At 33.5% G+C, this 19,625-nt stretch overlaps 2 protein-coding genes across 2 annotated transcripts in view; one reads left to right on the forward strand and one right to left on the reverse strand.

Moving 5' to 3' along the window:
• LOC126966691 (protein artichoke) overlaps positions 1-19,625 on the forward strand; it is a 441,824-nt gene that overhangs the window by 171,625 nt on the left and 250,574 nt on the right. The window lies entirely within an intron of this gene.
• LOC126966965 (peroxidase-like) overlaps positions 9,106-19,625 on the reverse strand; it is a 388,039-nt gene continuing 377,519 nt past the window's right edge. Inside the window, exon 10 of the mRNA XM_050811281.1 lies at positions 9,106-9,289. Within this exon, the coding sequence (XP_050667238.1) occupies positions 9,266-9,289 (24 nt within the window). The 3' untranslated portion in view covers positions 9,106-9,265. The remainder of the gene's footprint in view (positions 9,290-19,625) is intronic.

Raw genomic sequence — 19,625 nt, forward strand, 5'->3', positions numbered from 1 at the left:
CGTAACACTTACTGGAATTAACTATTTATAAGTGGCTATTAATACAAATCATGATAAAAATATAACGACAATTCTTATTTGTTAAAAATATAGTTTCTGGATTGGCTATTTGTAAAACAATAATTTAAAATAAATAATACGGTATTTCAAAATGGAACACTGCGCGACTTGGTTACATTTTAGTTCTTTGTTTTTATTTGTTTTTACTGGGGCGGTTTTGTTAATTCAATGACCATAAATCAATAAATTTTTATTGAAAAAAATTTTATGGTCTCAAACAATAACGTACCCATTTTAGAGGTTCTGAAAATAATAATGCATTGAAAACACATAATTTAAACATAATATTATTCGTAATAATATTTTAAAGCAAGATTATTTTAGTAGCGCCATTACTACACCACTTTTATATCACAATTTTCAATGCTTTAATTGCTAACTTGTATTATTTAAGCTAATTCAAAGTTCTGTTCAATAAAATGTAAATTTAATCAATTCAGCCACTATTTTATTCGAACGGAAATCGCAACAAAAATTGCTAGACTTATATTTCCTATCTCTGTTCGCGAACTACAGTTTGTGTTGAGTTTGCTGTGCAGCGTTGTATTGTATTCCGACATTGTCTTGGACCAGAATACGCCTCAATTTATTTTATTTGTATAAACGGTGTATGGATAAATGTTTCAATGTTATGATGTTTTAAAAGTTTTCAACCAAAAAGTTTTTATAATAATATTATGAATAAAAAAAAACTACGTATAAAAAAACCGACTTCAAAAACTCTAAAGTATAAAATAACTTAATAGAGATTTAATTTAATACAATTCTTATGCTTATTACTATTATTTGTATGTGCTACTTATTGATAAGGTCTAAGTCGGTGCTTGACCGCTTAGGTTGTTTGGTTCTAGACGAAGCTATCCCACTCAAATTCACGCGTGCCGAGTGTAGGTATCTGCTACTATTACATTTGGCATGGCACCATGGGTAGGCTTACAAAAGGTTCCACGTGCCATAAACAATATAGATAGATTATTCATGTTCTTGTGAGACACTGAAATATCGTGAAGAACGTTTGTTTGCTATGAATGACAAGAAGCCTACGACGCATTTTTTGGCAAACGGGTTAATAATAATAATATATAAACAAACTAAATGAAAACTCGTAAAAATCAGTACACAAACTATAGCAACATCATATAAACATAAATATTCACAAATAATGATAATAAAAATGTTAATAAAAAAATTTCATAAAATGAAAGCTACTGGGCCAAACTATGTCAAATTTTTATGGGACCAGATGGCAAACATTCCGGATCAAACTAAAGAAGAATCACGGAAATGGGGATATATCGGTGTATATATATATATATCTCGGAGATTTATTTGGATTTAAAATCCATACTACTTTTATATTCTAATTCTCCGACAAATATACATACATAAAAAAATCAATCGAATTGAATTCCTCCTTTTCGAAGTCGGATCCTGCTTCGAGGGCACTGATGTCGAATTTTTTCCAAGACTACAGGCAAACAGTGATTGACATATAAGTCTGCAGCAACTGTCCTTCCGTCTTCCAGCACAACTGTCGCGAAGTACCTTGCCGACCAAAGAATGAGCCAATCATCTTTTTTCCTTGACTTCTTCCTTTCATTACCTTAGTTGGCCGTTGGTTTCGTGTTCGTAGCAATATAGCTTTCATCACCTGTAACAATTTTTTTTTTTTTTTTGTTTTGAGAGGAGGAAATACTGTTACGTATTTACGCCCCGAAACGGGGCGTAATATGTCGGACTCGAGTGTCCGCGTAAGCGGACGCCCCATACCGACTAAAACCTCCTCTGTGCTGTTAGCAGCCCTGGCTTTCACAGCAAAGTAGGACGTGGGCCGTGGAGGCCGCAAAGACTACGCAACAACAGTCGCGGGGCGTCTCCTAAGGAGACTCGAACCTCAGACCGGCTGTGTGCTTGTGGGAATTCCTGTAACGATGTCAAATACAGCGTTGATTCACAGCAGTTGAATCATCTAACATTTGGCGACTAACATATGGACTGGCCATACGAAGGTGTTTCTGGGCTTCGGTTAAAGTATAGGGAATCCATGTGGTACAAAGCTTCCTGACGCTTAAATGTTCGTGTAATATTTTTTGAACTTGACTCATAGCAATGCCTAGGCTTGCTGTGAGTCAAGTTATCTGCTGCATGATCTGCTGATAAGATAAGAGAGTGACTCTTATCTTCCTCTATCATGCGTCGCACAGCACTGATGTTATCTTCATTAGTCGCTGTTAAAGGACGTCTCTCACACGGATCATCATTGAGATTGCTACGTTCACGCTTAAACTCGTTAAACCAATTGTAAATAGTGGCACCAGATGGGGCCTAAGAAATGCTAATCGCAGCCTATCATAGCCCACAAAGAAAGTCATAATAAATCATTGCCCGAAAATGTTCTCGCGTTTGGTTCATTTTTACGTGTAACAAGATTTTGAGATTTGCCGCCAATTTACAAAAACAAAGAGTTCTAAAATTGAAATTCAAAAAAGTTTTCATTAGCAATGTTTCCAACTGGCCAGTTCTAAACATTTTCAGTGTTACCCACGTAAATAAACCAACAAAACACTAAAACGACTTTATCGCAGAGGAGGTATTACAAATTTTATTCTTCCTAAAATACAAATATATATAAGCTTCAAACTCATACAATAACCCTACAAAATATTAGAATATACTTACACAAGAATACATAGAATCCATATATTTGTCTAGATAGTCGCAAGTAATACGATGTATATTGAATACAGTAACAGTAGATATCCTTATGACAAGAAGCTGCATCATTTCCCACACGTATTGCATGCAATATTGCAATTCACTCCGGGTCTTCTTACAAAGTCACATGAACATCGACCTGTATGAGGAAATTCTTCTATATGATTTGCAGTCAATATCTTCTACCATTTATGAAACATATATATTTAAATTTTGAAGAGCAATCAATCATCTGAATATCATGTTCAGTAAAGTAAAGTAGTTTAAGTTAATAAGAGCTCTTTGGTAAATAACTAGTTGATTTTTGTCATTTCTGACTAAATTCTTAGATATATCTAGAACACTGCTATATTTTCGCCTGGGTTGTATATAAATAAATTAGTACTTTATTTTTCCTCAATTTTACAGACATATAATAGTAAATTCAAGGGATTAAACATTTTTAGCAGTAACTATACATTAATATGTAGTAGCGCTCGTCAACTTCAGACATAGATGTCTCCAATTTAAGCTAAAAATAGACGACGCCCTTGAGACTGAAACACAGTAATGTTTACACATTACTGCTTTAGAAATACGTTTTTGTTTCATTTTTACTTACATTACACATTTTCAATGGCTTTAGACTACTTTTTTCCCGACATACTTACCTTTTTATTTTTCTATTGACAGAACAGCGTCTGTCGGGTCAGCTAGTTAGATAATAATAAATTTAAATTTAATAAAAATGATAATTGAAGAAAAATGAAATTATGTTATATTAAAAGGCAATAGAATACGATTATAATTTAATATTTTTGTGAATAATTATTAAAACATAAATATTTTGTTAAATAATATTTCCGGTCCTAAAGAGGTCTACAATAATTAACTTAATTAATATTAATTTTAACAATCAATTGTTACATTTTTTGACGTTAAGTCAATATCAGTCTACTATAAGTATTCAGGTTATTAAAGATTTGATGTTCTTTCATAAACTAACGTTTAGTAAAAGCATGTTCGGGACATCTGCCAATTTTTTCGTTTGAAAAAACCTTAATGAATTTTTCCCCAAGAGTATTGAGACGTGCCAATTAAAATTATTACCCCGAGTCAAAGCGAAAAGCAAGCAAATTAGTAGCGTTTTTAACCTAGATTTCAATGCCTTCTATCGCTTTGAGCAGTTTTACAAACAGACTTTTCAATTGATGTTATATTAGATTTTTTTCGTATTCAGTTCCATACAGGGTGGCCGAGAAGTTGACGTCCAAAGCTAAAATTTGAAAGCCTCATGGTGATGAGTATCCGAATCCCCTATGTATGTTCTACGATTTTGCTTAGTTTATTATAATAATTTTTTTCCCCTTTTATCCGCTTTTTTCACCTAATAGTGGTTTAGGACTTATTTCTTATTCCTCTTTTTTTTGAACACTTTTAGTTAATTTTATTATTGTTAATTATTAACTACAGTTGCAATAACCACATACGAAACTATGAATAGTTTGGACAATGCGGAACTAGTTTTGAAGTGTGTCGTAAGTTCAAGATAACTGCTCCAGCTAAATTCATGAAAATGTTCAAGGTATCAAAAAAAAATTATGACAGACTGATCCATTCGCAAGAGGACAAGGTTGACCTTTACCTTAAGCTTGAAATACTTCTTTAAATAACAGTTTCATCATCATCATCATCAGCCGTAAGACGTCCACTGCTATACAAAGGCGTCCCCCAAAAGATTTCCACGACGTATTCTGGCGATCTAGACCAGATTGTCGGTCCATATTGTGCCCGGGGAAGGACGCTGCTGTGGGACGCGACTTGCGTCAACACTCTGGCTCCTTCTCATGTTCAAGTTACGTTAGTTGGTGCTGGGGCTGCTGCTTCGACTGCCGAAGACAGAGAACGTCTTAAATTTGTCGGTCTCAGTGAGTCTGATATCTTGGCGGTGTTCGGTGTTGATACACTTTGCCCGTGGGGATCAGTGGCGCGGTGAATGTACAAAATCCTATCTACCCGCCTCAATGGGGTTACTAGAAACCAAATCGCTGGCAGCTATTTCGGTCAACGGGTCAACCTATTTATTAAACGCGGAAATGCTGCCAGTATTCTTGGTATACTTCCACGTTATAAAACTTTTAATTTAATGTAATAATAGTATTAAGCAAGATTCGTTATACGATTTTTGTTTTGTTTGAATATATTATATTGGGTACTAAATGTTAAATTGTACGATATATATATTCAAATTCAAATTCAAATATTTTTACTCAAAATAGGATTCAAAATCACTTCTTGGACGTTAAAAACTACCACCTATTCAAAAGAGACTACCTGACTCAGACCTGAGAAGAATGGGCGCAAGAAACTCAGCGGGCTTTTTTTTATATAAAAATATGGATTACAATGATCACATTGTACGATATCAATCGTACAATAAACATTTATAAGTAAAAAAGCCTGAGAGTGTCCGCTTTATTCCCAGTCCGTGGTGTCATTAAGAAAATCGTTTATGCTATAGTAACCTTTCCCACACAAACGTTTTTTTAAAAATTTTTTTAAATTTTGTAACACATTTGTTTTATACATTTTCTGGGATCATATTGTAGAAGCATATACATCGCCCAACAAAAGACTTACTAACTCGACCCAACCGAGTAGTAGGCATAACAAGTTTATGTTTGTTTCTCGTGTTAACATTATGAATGCCACAGTTTCTAGAAAAGTCCTCAATGTGCTTATGTTCTTACAGAACATTATCAAAAATGTGTTAAGAAGCAACAGTCAAAATGTTTATTTCTTTAAATTTTTCTCTTAATGATTCTTTAGCACCTAGGTTATAAGTCGCGCGAACAGCCCTCTTCTGCAGCACAAATATGGCATTAATATCGGCCGCACTGCCCCATAACAATATACCATAGGACATAATACTATGAAAATAATTAAAGTATACCAGTCGCGCCGTATCTATGTCAGTTAACCGTCTAATTTTCTTAACCGCATATGCTACAGAACTAAGCCTATTCGCCAATCCTTCAATATGGGGGCCCCGTTGCAATTGGGAATCAAGAGTAATTCCAAGAAATACAGCAGATTTCACTGGTTTTACCACCTCTCCATTTAATAAAATATTCGCATCTACATTTTTGACATTTGGCGTGGTAAATTTAATATATTTAGTTTTATGACTATTTAAAAATAAGTTATTGGCGCTAAACTAGTACACGATGTCAGATAGAGCATTGTTTACTTCGTCATACAAAACTTGGCTTCGTTTCACTTTGAATATAAGTGAAGTGTCATCTGCAAACAATACCACCTTGTGTTTTTTTTCTACAAGGTTAGGTAGATCATTTATATAAATTAGGAAGAGGAAGGGTCCAAGATTAGACCCTTGTGGTACCCCCATACCGAGAGGAGTCCCAGGAGATCTCCTGCCATTTACATAGACCCTCTGAATCCTATTATTTAAATATGAGATCAGAAGATCGAGCCCAGATCCTCTTATAACACAATCAAAAGCCTTAGATAAATCACAGAAGATACCAAGTGCATCCTCCCAGGCCTCAAAAATATTCCTGATGAGTTCAATACCTGCATCCGTAGTCGAGCGTCCCCTAGTAAAGCCAAATTGTTTTATACGAAGTAACTTATAAGTGTTAAAGTGAGTAAGCATTTAAAGGCTTAAAATATTTTTTTCAAAAATTTTACTTAAGTTCGGAAACATTGAAACAGGGCGATAGTTATTCGGGTCAGAAGTGAGTCCCGATTTAAATATTGGTTTAATTTTACTATATTTCAGAAGGTCAGGAACCACGCCATGTTCAATACAGTTATTAAAAACTAGTGCTAGATATGGTGCTATGACGTCAATAACTGAACTTATAATTTTTTCAGATATGCCCATCATATCAGCAGTTTTTTTCATTTCTAAAGATCTGGATGTTTTAATTATTTCGGTTAGGCTAACTACACTGAATTTGAAATTTTGTTTACATTCCTTAATATTTTCCAAAAGAAGTGGACAACACTGGTGGAGGAGACAAGAGTGCTTGAGATAGAAACTGGAATGTCAGAAAAAAAAATCTCAAAATCAGAAGCTCAGAAAGTACCTCAGAGTGGATTTTATTATTGTTTATTATCAGATTATATTTAATATCACCTTAATATTTTTCTAAGCACCTTTTTATATTGCCTTATCAGAGCAGCGTTACACTTTTAAGGTAATGAAAAAATTCTGAATAATATGAATAAAAATTAGATTGTCTTGTTATAATGGTGTATGTGAATTATAAAATGCATTTCAAAAGTCACAGACCGTAAACGGGCTCGTTTTCACTTCATTTCACGTTCCACTCAAATAAAGAGTAGAATTTAAAAATAAAATTAAGTTCATGTGAGCATCCTCCTCAGAACAAATGAAAATATATTTCGTATATTAAGTTAGAATTGAATAAAGTTTTCATACAGTCCATACTATTAGTAGCAACAGGTTTAAATTGAAGTGCAATCGTTCGCAACATCTTCTGCACAAAATCGAATGAATAATAAAACGCGAATCAGTTATCGTTAATTTTCTATTGCGAATCTAATATTTCTCGGAATCTTTAAATGAATTTAAAGGATGAAAACTAGTAAATGGCTTTTAAATTTATACTTTTTTGGCGCGTTAGGGAAATTATCTGAGAGAATTTTTGTAATGCGCGCGCACACCGTCAAGGAAATTTGACACTCTGAAGTCTGACGTTAACTGACCAACTAGACCATTTGTATTATACTTCAGCTACCAAGCCTCTTGTAATTCATAGGTCTACTGAATCACAACCAATGGATGAGAATTAAATAAATTTCAATTTATAATTTAAATTTATATACAAGTTTTAAAATAAAAGAACTAATTTCTCTTTAATTGAATAAAAATAATTTAATGATATTTAATAACACGTTATTTAACTAAATTATGCGGTATAATAATATTTTCAGTGGTATTATTTAATAGCTTCTTTATCCATATTGAAACGTAAAATAGAACGAGGAATAAAAATATGCTCTAAAGAATTTTCATTTATTACACCAAAGAAGAGTAACTTCTTGCGTGCGTACATTTATTTATCTACACCTATACATTAAATCCTCTATAATTAAGGATTCTAAAACAGTTAGCTTATTGCCAACATTAAAACACTCAATGACCTAATAACCATTACATCATCCAAACGAGTGTTGTAATGAAATTCAGTACAACATTAAGAAACTAAAAAACAACGATCGTTTGAATGATGAAATGGTCACTAGGTCTGGTTTTTTAATGTTAGCAGTAAGCTAACTGTTTCAGAATCTTTTTATAGATGATTCAAATAATGGGTCTAGATAAAGTCTTGAATGCAACAGCTGTTGATAATTAGGTATTAAAACACTCATGTGATACTATTATCACACTCACATTCGCGTTTTAATACCCCTTATTACACAACAGTTACATAAATAACTATTAGTATTTTACACACATGTTTTTTACTATAGCAGTAGATGTTAACATCATAACAGATTGTTAACAATGTTATAAATTGCTGTAAGATTTTTGATCAATAAAATTGCGAACATTAAAAATTTGTCACTTCTAATTATTGGAAATGTACTCAAAGATCAGACGTTAATTCAATTTCAAGATATATTTGATTTCGTCTGGTCATCTCATCTTGAAAGTTCTTAGCTGGCTTATATAAGATTAATATCAAATCAAGATGCGCCTAATGAAGTTAATGTACTGTGTACGTACAATACAATATTTATGATGTAAATATGTTATTTATTATTCTGACTTAAATTGAAGAGTCCTAATTCTAATACTTAAAAGTACACAAATGTCAAAATTAAAAAAGAATCATAAACACAGAATTCATTTCATTTACTCAAAAGGAATTTTAAGTCTTTAAAAAAATAAGGGCTTAAAAACTACATAAAAACAATCGTTTAAGCCAAACGTCAAAGCCAGAAATCAAAACATTCAATTTATTAAAAATGTTTATTTATATTTTCCAATCTGATACCTACACATATAATACCTATAGTAGGTTCCTATACGGTCACCATGCCTGGAGATAAGTAACAAAAATGACAGAATTTCCTGACTAACGTTACTTCTTCCCCTTGTAAGGTTTGTTTTACCTAACCATGGAACACATGTTTATTAATCTCCAAATACTAGCATTAAAATAGCATTAAAAATCATGTTTTTTGAGTGCCTTCATAAATTTCTATACAAGTTATTGTTATACGTAAATTCCAATATTTTTAAAATCTTAAAAAGCCTGTCCTTTTTTAGAGTATGTTTTTCATCGAAACCGGTCTGGAAGTATATCTGTGAAAGCGAAATAGACAGATAAAAAGACGGCAATACATTTTTCACAATATTGGTAGGATAGGGTTTTTATAACACTATCCTTTCTCATATTATGTGTTATGAAGTCTAAATCAAGTAATTCTTTAGTATTCGTGTGAAGATAGAGTGTTAGTCATTCTGCTGTTTATTTCCATTTCGTTTTTGTTTCTGTTTTTTAGTTTGTTTGTTCTTTTTACAACTTGAATCTCGCCATGGAGATATATCTAATCCGTGGATGTCCGCGCATGGTACGGGGGTGTTCCTGCAATTAATAACATACAATATTATTTTTCGCATAGTGATTTTTTGGTAATCACTGTTTTTTTGTATACTCTGTCAAAATTTCAGCAGGTTTTTGTTTGACGTGTTAGAATATAATTCTACTCAAATGACGGTATATTTTGTTAAGTTTAATTTTGTAGCTTAATTTTTACAAGTTCCTGCCTATATAGTTATATATGTATATATATAGTTATATATATACACATTTAACGTTAATATCAACTTGAATCCTCTCGTTCCTGAGATTTTGACAGACGAACAATGTAGATAATGATAATATTCTATATAACTTCTATAACTTAATAATCAACCTATTTTTAGATTTCTCCTAAGTAAAATGAAATGAAAAATAATGGACCACGTAAAGGTAAACTAAATTATTACAATAGTTGTAGTTTTAAATATTTTTGGATGCGGTGTCATCCCACCGCGGCCCCGGGGCGGCTCTCGGCTCTCGATTCGTCATGTCGCGCGACACAAGCCTATATTACCTATAAATATGTATGTAGCTTCAAACGTATCTTAGCTGGCACTGACACTAACCAAAAAATAACGGAAAGCACTAGCTTTCAAATAAAAACTTGTGTCTTCTATCGAGTCCTCTCTCGAGAAGGTCGCGGAATGGGGTAAGTTGAACCTTGTCCAATTTAACCCCCAGAAGACTCAAGTTTGCGCGTTTACCACTAAAAAAACCCCATTTGCCGTATCACCGCTCCTCGAGAACACTTCCCTTAAAGCCTCGCCTAGTATCGGAATACTGGGTCTCGAAATCTCGAGCAATTGCCAATTCCGTGGCTATCTGGAGGGCAAAGCCAAACTGGCTTCAAAGAAACTGGGCGTCATAAATAGAGCACGGCAATACTTCAAGCCGGCCTACATTCTAGCGCTCTACAAAGCGCAGGTCCGGCCTCACATGGAGTATTGCTGTCATCTCTGGTCTGGCGCACCCCAGTATCAGCTCGATCCATTTGACCGCGTGCAACGCAGAGCAGCTCGAATTGTCGGGGACCCAGTACTCTGTGAACGGCTGGATCACTTGGCGTTGCGTAGAGACGTCGCTTCATTGTGTGTCTTCTACCGCATTTATCACGGGGAGTGTTCCGAAGAGCTGTTCAACCTGATTCCTGCCGCCGAATTTCACCTTCGCACGACACGCCACAAGTTACGATATCATCCCCACCATCTGGATGTGTGGCGGTCCGCCACAGTGCGGTTTTCAAGGAGCTTTCTTCCTCGTACCACGAAGCTGTGGAATGAGCTTCCTTGTGCGGTGTTGCCGGGACGATACGACATGGGTACCTTCAAGAAAAGCGCGTACACCTTCCTTAAAGGCCGGCAACGCTCTTGTGATTCCTCTGGTGTTGCAGGAGAGTGTGGGCGGCGGTGATCACTTAACACCAGGTGACCCGTACGCTCGTTTGTCCTCCTATTCCATAAAAAAAAAAATATCGAAATCGAAAGTTCTGAGGTAACAAACATAAAAAACCCGTTTAATTTAGAACCTCCTCCTTTTTTTGGAGTCGGTTAAAACTAATCCACAACTATTCTACACACTAGTATTTTATAAACGTGAAATGGAAAGAGTTTACGCATTGTGCAATAAATGAATTAATCAAAACGTACCATAGTTGAGTGTTCAACAAAGCATGCGGTTGTATGAATGTAATTCCGTCCACGTTGTCACATGCAAACCTTGCCATGTTTGTTTTCCTGATTTCCCGCAATTGATCTGAAAGCGAATTAATTTTATTCGTCACTTTAATGGTATATTTTTATGACAATAATGGACGAGACGAGCAGGACGTTCAGCTAATGGTAATTGATAAGCCCTACCGCTCAAAGTTTTTGGATTTTTCAAGAATCCATAGCGGCACTGCAGGGCGCATCAATTACCATCAGCTTAACGTCCTGCTCGTCTCGTCCATTATTGTCATAAAAATATACCATTAAAGTGACGAAAGAAATCATCAAAAAAAGACAAAAATTGTTTAGTCAATTATTTTATAATTGAATGCTTATAAGTCCAAGGCTAGATGGTAATTAAAATTAAAAAAATGTTGGCGAATGGATGGTAAAGACTTACTTACCCCCTTATTCATAATAGTGTGCTACCTTAAAGCATTGCTAATTGTCACTCTGTCTTCTTCTATTGACCTAAGTCAGAATGAGGAAAACCACTACTTAGCGGCTGTTTTAAGTTAGCGGACCATTAGGGAGTAAATGTTAAATTATATAAATTACGTTTAATATAATATATTGATTACTCACCCAAAGAAAATTTATGACTATTATCACCACTTTCAAACCAGAAGCGATCTGAATATCTGAACAGTTGTAGTTGTTTTACAATAATACAGAACAAAGTAGGACCAACAAACGTGTGATCTATATTTGTTTCACTCATAATACCAGCTAGTAAGTCGATGTCATCCACGTTCGTATATAACTGTTTTAGAGCTTCAACTTTCTAGAAATTTAAAATTTTATCAATAATATATTTTGCATTACTGCATGCATCCTTAACTCAAAATAATTTAATATTTTAAAGATGCCCATGGATCAGGAATACTCTACGCAATTTAATGGGCAAAAAACTGACCAGTCCCTAACTATAGATCGAATATCCTATGACTCCTTACTCCAGACTATCTATATGTCGTAGAATTATAAAAAAATGCTATAAGATTCCAAACAATTTGTTATGTTTTTAAAGTGATAACCCTCACTTCTAGGATTAATGCACAAATAAAATTTAAAAAACCAAAATTTTATCAACGATGCGGGACTCAAACCCACGACCTCTGGCGGTCCATGCCAGTGCTCTATCCAACTGAGCCAACTGTTCGAGTGACGTATCGTCATAAAATCTTGTATGCTTTGTTCAACTCTCAGGTTGTGGCTTCATCTACAGGATCTACTTTACAGTTGATAACCTGTTCAACCCCAATGCCTATGTTGGTTCGAGTCCCGCATCGTTCACAAAATTTTGTTTTTCAAATTTTATTTGTGTATAAGATTCCATTTAGGAACCAAAACATGAGAGAGCCACGATTTTGTTTATTAACTTAGTTTGAATGGGCATAATCTGTCAGTTCTGTTTGAAGTATTTCAAAGTCTAATGCCGTGGAAATTAGCAGCATCTTTCATGATCTCTTTCATTCAAACCAGTACAACCGTAATTATTACTTTTTGCGTTAAACCATCGGAGGTAGTAATAATGACACATCAGGTCATTTGTCTTTTAATTTTTTTTGTTTCATAAAATAACTCTACAAATGAAATGAAATCTACAACTTACAAGCAACCATTTTTTGACCATTGATCAATTCAAATTCATAATTTACTTCAGAATTTCATAAACTTTATACTATAAAGAATACCCTAGTATCACTTTAGTATATAATGTATTCCACGTAGCTACAAACCTCTCTATCAATAACATCTAAAAGATCACTGAATGATTTAGCATGTCTCAAGCCACACAAGTTCCTATAATCATTGTAACCTCGTACACCCATATCTCTACCGCGCTGTATGTCCATAGAGATTTGATCGAACACTTCTTGTAATTTTACTTTTGATGTATTATTTTTCTCTATCTGAAATGCAACAGAGTTCGAATATTTATAATTAGAAATACAGAGCATAAATTCATAGGAAAATGCATAGATACAAATTATATTCTAAACTTTCAATTTGATGAAAAAATATAGTTAACCTGATTAGTTCCTCTGTCCATCCACTTTCCAGCACTCTGGTGGAAAGTACCTCGGTTAATCTCATCTAAAATTTTGCCGGTTTCAAGCAGATTTTGTAAATTGAAACTTTCCTCGAGTACTATTTGTCCCACTTCTTCATATTTCTCGTTATATAATCTGTTAAATATTTCAAATAATATACAAAATTACTAAAGTATATCTATAATCCCATATAATTTTCATAACTATGCAACAAAAGGTATTTTCTCTTAGCTATTTAATAACTGTTCGTAATGAAATCGAGAGGTTTTCCAAACAAGATAGAAAAAATCTAATTCGACAATTAAGTATAACATCACTGTTCTTTATTAGTTACTTAAATTAGTTAGTAGTAGTAGATAATTTTCGTGATGATAAAGTTTGTATCGTCGAATTCAATCTATTCATAAAAAAAAACTCTTGATTGTATATTCAATGATAGGAAAAGGATAATAATTGTCAATTAAGGCTAGGGATACTTGATAAGATAGAGTAAATGGATATACATAGGCACATTAGTGAAACTATTTTTTTTTATAATCATAATGCTAACACGAGGATTAGAACGATTAATATTAACTTGTTATACCTACTACTTGCTTAAATTGATTTAGGAAGTTATTTGATGGTCGATTTTTTTGTTTGTACAACAGACAATGTTAAAAAAGAATGGGTTACAAAATTTAAAAATTATTGTCAAGAAACGTTTATGCGGTAAAGTTTAGTATAATAAAAGGCATAAAAAGGTGTAAAAGGCATTTATTTTCTCAAAATTTATTCCTTTAGATTTCTTTTTGATGTCATTTCTACTAGATACTACTACCGCTACGGAAACAAATGGCGCTCTGAGAGAGAAGAAGCGGCGCAAGGAACTCTCCCAGAATTCTTTTTTTGCGCTCTTTTCAATAAAAATATACAATATAGTACAGTAATTTCTATCGCTATAAAATAATCACAATCTAGTCCCAGGCTGTCCAATCATTTAGATATTCAGCAGTGGAGTAATAGGATTTACTACAGAGCCATTTTTTTATAAAACATTTAAATTTATTTATAGATAATGCCTGAACAGTGGCTGGGACTTTATTATAGAAGTATATACATTTACCCTTAAAGCTATTATGTATCTTATGAAGCCTACTAGAATTAGTTACAAGCAATCCCTTATTTCTAGTGTTATAATAATGAAAATCACAATTAAGAGCAAAAAGGTGACGATTTTTGTGAACATTTATTAAATTTTCATAAATGTACTGACAATGAACAGCATAATATTTATTTCTTTAAATTTTTCTATGAGAGACTGTTTATAACCAAGCTGATATATAGCACGAACAGCTCTCTTTTGCAGAGCAAACGCTATATCAATGTCAGCAGCATGACCCCATAGTAATAAACCGTACGTCATGATGCTATGAAAATAACTGAAGTACACTAATCTAGCGGTCGCAACATTCGTGTACTCTCTAATCTTTCTAACTGCATATGCCACAGAGTCTATCTGCTAGATGGGAAATATGTGGACCCCACTGAAGCTTTTTATCTAACGTGATACCCAAGAAGACCGTAGAACGTAGTACAAGTTCCAATCTCTAGATCCAATCAAAGATTCAATATGTCATTTAAAGTTTTGTGAGTCATTATTAAATTATTTATTTATATAAATGTCTATCTAAATAATTCCACGGATTGGGAATAGAGCTACCGTCCTCAGGCTTTTTGATCAATAAATTTCATTGTAACTTTCTTCTCGGTCTGAGGCATAAATTTTCGAATTGCTGGTAGTTTACGACGTTCAATAAATAATTTAAAATCTTGTTTTGGAGAATAATATTTCAATTTGTTTAATTTTAACCACTATATATATATCTACATAACACCAACTTGTTGTCAAGATGATTAAAAGAAAACAACTTACTTTATATTTCCGCTGAGAAATGTCCTGAAGAATCTAAGTCCAATAGCAAATTCAGCATAAACTCCAGGCTGGCTCTCTTCATCATATTGTTTGACATAATCAACATTATTTGATAAGAGGCCATAGCTCATCATATTTGAATAACCTTCGAAGTAGTTTCAACAATAATTTAATAAAATTATTGGTTAATATTAAATAACTAGTATATAGATTAAGTTTCAGGATGCTGCTGGGCTCACCGCGGTTTTGTTCGGCGTCAGGCATGTTCGCTGAAGCACGAACGGAAGCTGCGTTCGAGCTCAAACAGTATTCTGAATATAATAACGGGAAAACTGGATTCGCCAATATTGCAGCGATTCATTCAAGTTCTTGTCCGATAAAAACACGCTGTCTCTGATTGTTACCAAAGATATGCACGCGTCGAACGCGAAGCGGCGAGGGTGTGCTTTATAACCGACCTGTCAAGGTCACACGATTTCCACTCTTCAAACTGCATAGTTTTTTTCTATTACTCTTACACATTATAAAAAGCACATCAATACAAAGCTGAGACACTAATGAATAATCCTGATACTTTTTTTTTAAATTGTCCAATACGTGTTAATATAAAAAAAGTTCATTAAAAAAAATTATCGTGGACGTCCATTAGTCTGTGGTTCATAGAAACGGCGTGGTACGGATCTCTCGAGAACGACTTGACGAAACGTCTTAATTCTTTATCCACAATTTTTAGAATTAAGCAGAGAAGGTTCCTTTCGAAATCACTAATGTAGACCTTCTCGTTTTTAAAAAAAAAAAACGCAGATTATTCGATTTTATTCGAAATTTAATTTTTACAAAAAAAATATAGCATAAGCTTTCGAGGCATGCACTTTGGATTTTCCAATTTTTTTGTGTTATTATGTATTATGAATTTATTATATTAAGCAAATCGTACAAATTGTAACATACTAATATAAAAACTATGTGGGTTTTAAGCCTGTAATTAACAAAATATGACCCTCTGTCGCCAAAATATAGAAATTTATTATTATTATTTATAAGGTTTCTAAGAAATACTATATGGTTTTAGTTTGCGAATTAAATCAGCATTTTGATCATATTATATCGTAAATAAATAGATTTGTGAATTTTTGCCGATTTATTTGTGCAAACATATATTTTTTAATGGGACCATAATATACCATGATTCAAGGAATTTTAGGTTTCTCTTAAATAATAAATTATATTTCCAATGTTATGCTCACGCGCCCATATCCTGCTATTTAAAAAAAATACTTTACTGTTGAAAGCCATGATAGTTTCAAAAGTCAGGGATATATTTATAACACTACAACTCAATAGATCGAAGTACTGGGAGTCCCATGGGATTTATAAAAGTATCTGTCTATAGTAAAGATATACATGCTCTACTATATATATATATACTTTTAGGTTGTAACAAAGTCAATACAAATATGATTAGTATAACAACATACTTACCCATAATATTAGGCAAGAGTTCATACATAAATATATTGGCAGCAGTTGCTATATTGATTTGTCGAGCAACCTTGAATAATCTGTCGTCTTTCCAGCAAGGATTTAACTCGTGAAGTGCCTTAGCGAGTCGATTGTGTTCTCGCATGAAGAATATTGCAAGCGTCGTCGTACGAATATCCATAATGTCTATTGTTGGTAAACCTTAAGAGTAAGGTAGAATATGTTCAAAATAGGACTTTAAGAAAATAATTAAGATATATTATGTCGTAGTAGAGATCGTCGAGTCACGAGCGAGTACGAAAATGTTTCGGTACGCGTCTTGGCTCGGGTGTAATTGACGTGCGGTGCGAGTGCGGTTCAGATCAAGCAGTCAGGGAAGAACTATCGAGCGAGGCGGTTGCCTGAACACCACATTCTTATTACGTAATTTATTATAGCTATGAAGTAACTTAAAAGCTTTGTGAAGTGAAACTGTCGTGTTAAATGCCCACAATAATGGACAACCACAAAGATTCTGACAATGTGACCAGCCTTGCCCCGTCTGATATTATATATTATGATATATGTCTCAGAAATAGATTAAGAATTAATTTTAATTTCTCGTTGTCAGTTCAATGACATTCTATACATATGGACATTTTATCATTAGCAGTCTGATAACGGTACGGCAAATGTGTGCAAAAAGACAATGTAAGCACACTTTTCTCCTTAGTCGTGTGTCAACTGTGTGTCAATCAACAAGCCTAAGTGTGCTATAAAAAGTACATAAATAATACAATAACGGCTCAAAAAAAAGATGTTGTGTCTTATCATCGATAAGGTTAATTTATTAATATAAGATTGATACGCAAAAAGCGTAAGTAATTTAATAAAAACGAATGTATTTTCATTTAATATGGTACAATTATTGCCAAGTTCCCAGGCAAGAGCCGCTTGTCACAATGGGACAGATGTAAGGAAACAGCCATAAATGAAAACAATAGAGTCGCTCTATTTAACCGACTTCAAAAAAGGAGGAGGCTCTCAATTCGTCGGTATGTTTTTTATGTTTGTTACCTAACTTTCGACTGGGTGAACCAATTTTGATAATTCTTTTTTTGGCAACCATGAGAAAACGATAAAAGTCTTAAATTTGCTATGAGTATGTGCGCAACAAATTTACGAATAACTCAATATCGCGCCAACCGATTTCAATTATAGATCATTTATACGTCTAGCTAATAATCTAACATCTATGAAAACGTCATATAAAATAAGTCAGACAGTTAACTCTATTTTGAGCATTGCTCGCACACTAACACAAAGTGACATACAAATCGCGAGTGTAAGGCGTAGCTCGTCACGATAACTAAAGTAACTTGGCCTGTTTCTATTGGGTGTTTCACAGCAAAAGGTTGTCAATCTCACAGAATAGGTATGTCCTTAAACTGTTTTGTGGTCAATGTAGACTTATAAGTTTTCTAAGTTATAATTAATCATTAATAGTCAAATTATGACGTATTGAAATCTACGCCGGCGATATCACCGATTCACAGGACTCGTCATAATAATACCAATATATATTATACAAACAAAGATGGGTGCTCTTTATAAAATAATCAGTCAAATAAATCAACAACAAGTCTCACCAATTTTATAACAAAGGTTCTGATCTCCGTCGTGTCGGAAGCAATCATTCCCGCTGATTGGAACATATCGATTGTCTCTCAACTTCAGTCTCAACATGCCATTCTTGTAGGATCTCACAGGATCTTTGGATTTCTCCTCCGCACCATATATAACTGATAGATCTAGTAACGGCGTCTGGTAATTGATCTGTGAAATAATGCTAGTTTTAACTCCCTTTATTAAATTTTGTTGTAGTATATCTATAATAATTATGACAATACAAAATTATACATTTTGTATAATCATGAGATCTGGTTCACTATTTCTCTATGGCCCCTTGTTTTTTCTTCACCTTTATCAAGTTAAGTGTTTTGTCGTATATTCTGTGTTTAACTAACCTCAATTAAATTGTATAACTATTTGAAACAAGAGATGAGTATTTATCGCCATTCTACCTCTTCCGCCCAAGAAATTTACTATAAAGAATATATAGAACTATATTGATGAATTGGCGAATAGGCTTAGTTCTGCAGCATAGGCGGTTAAGAAAATTAGACAGTTAACTGACATAGATACGGTGCGACTAGTAAACTTTAGTTATTTTCATAGAATTATGCCCCATGGTATATTGTTGTGGGGCAGTGCGGCCATCTTTGTGCTGCAGAAGAGGGCTATTCGCGCTATTTCTAACCAAGATCCTAATGAATCATTAAGAGAAAAATTTAAAGATATAAACATTTTGACTGTTGCTTCTCAATACATTTATGATAATGTTCTATATGTTCATAAGCACATTGAGGAATTTGCTAGAAACTGTGACATTCATAATGTTAACACGATGAACAAACATAAACTTGTTATGCCTACTACTCGATTAAGTCGAGTTAGTAAGTCTTTTATTTGGCAATGTATATTGTATATGCTTCTACAATATGATCCCAGAAAATGTACAAAACAAAATAGGTGTTACGAAATTTAAAAGAATTGTTAAAAAACGTTTATGTGGGAAAGTTTACTATAGCATAAACTACTTTCTTAATGACACCACAGACTGTGAATGTAGCTAACACCCTCAGGCTCTTTAATTATAAATGTTTATTGTACGATATCACATTGTAATCCATATTTTATATAAAAAAAGCCCACTGAGTTTCTTGCGCCCGTTCTTCTCAGGTCTGAGTCTTTTTGGGATGGGTGGCAGTTTTTCATGTTCAATAAGAGATTTTGAACAAAAATATTGCAATTTGAATTTAATATAGAAACTATTGCAATTGTAAAAGTTTTATTATATAGTTAAGAATTATTAATTCCTTTTTCTTATTTATTGTTTGTCTTTGTTTGTTTGTAAACATACCCTGGCACCGATCAACAGAGGCACTTGCAAAAAAATCAGTATGTCTTATATATAAAATTAAGGAATTTTTACCATAAAAAATACTTATTCGATACAAAAAGCGCGTGC

This window comes from Leptidea sinapis, chromosome 11 (assembly GCF_905404315.1).
Source record: "Leptidea sinapis chromosome 11, ilLepSina1.1, whole genome shotgun sequence".
In the NCBI taxonomy this organism is placed as follows: Eukaryota; Metazoa; Arthropoda; class Insecta; order Lepidoptera; family Pieridae; genus Leptidea; species Leptidea sinapis.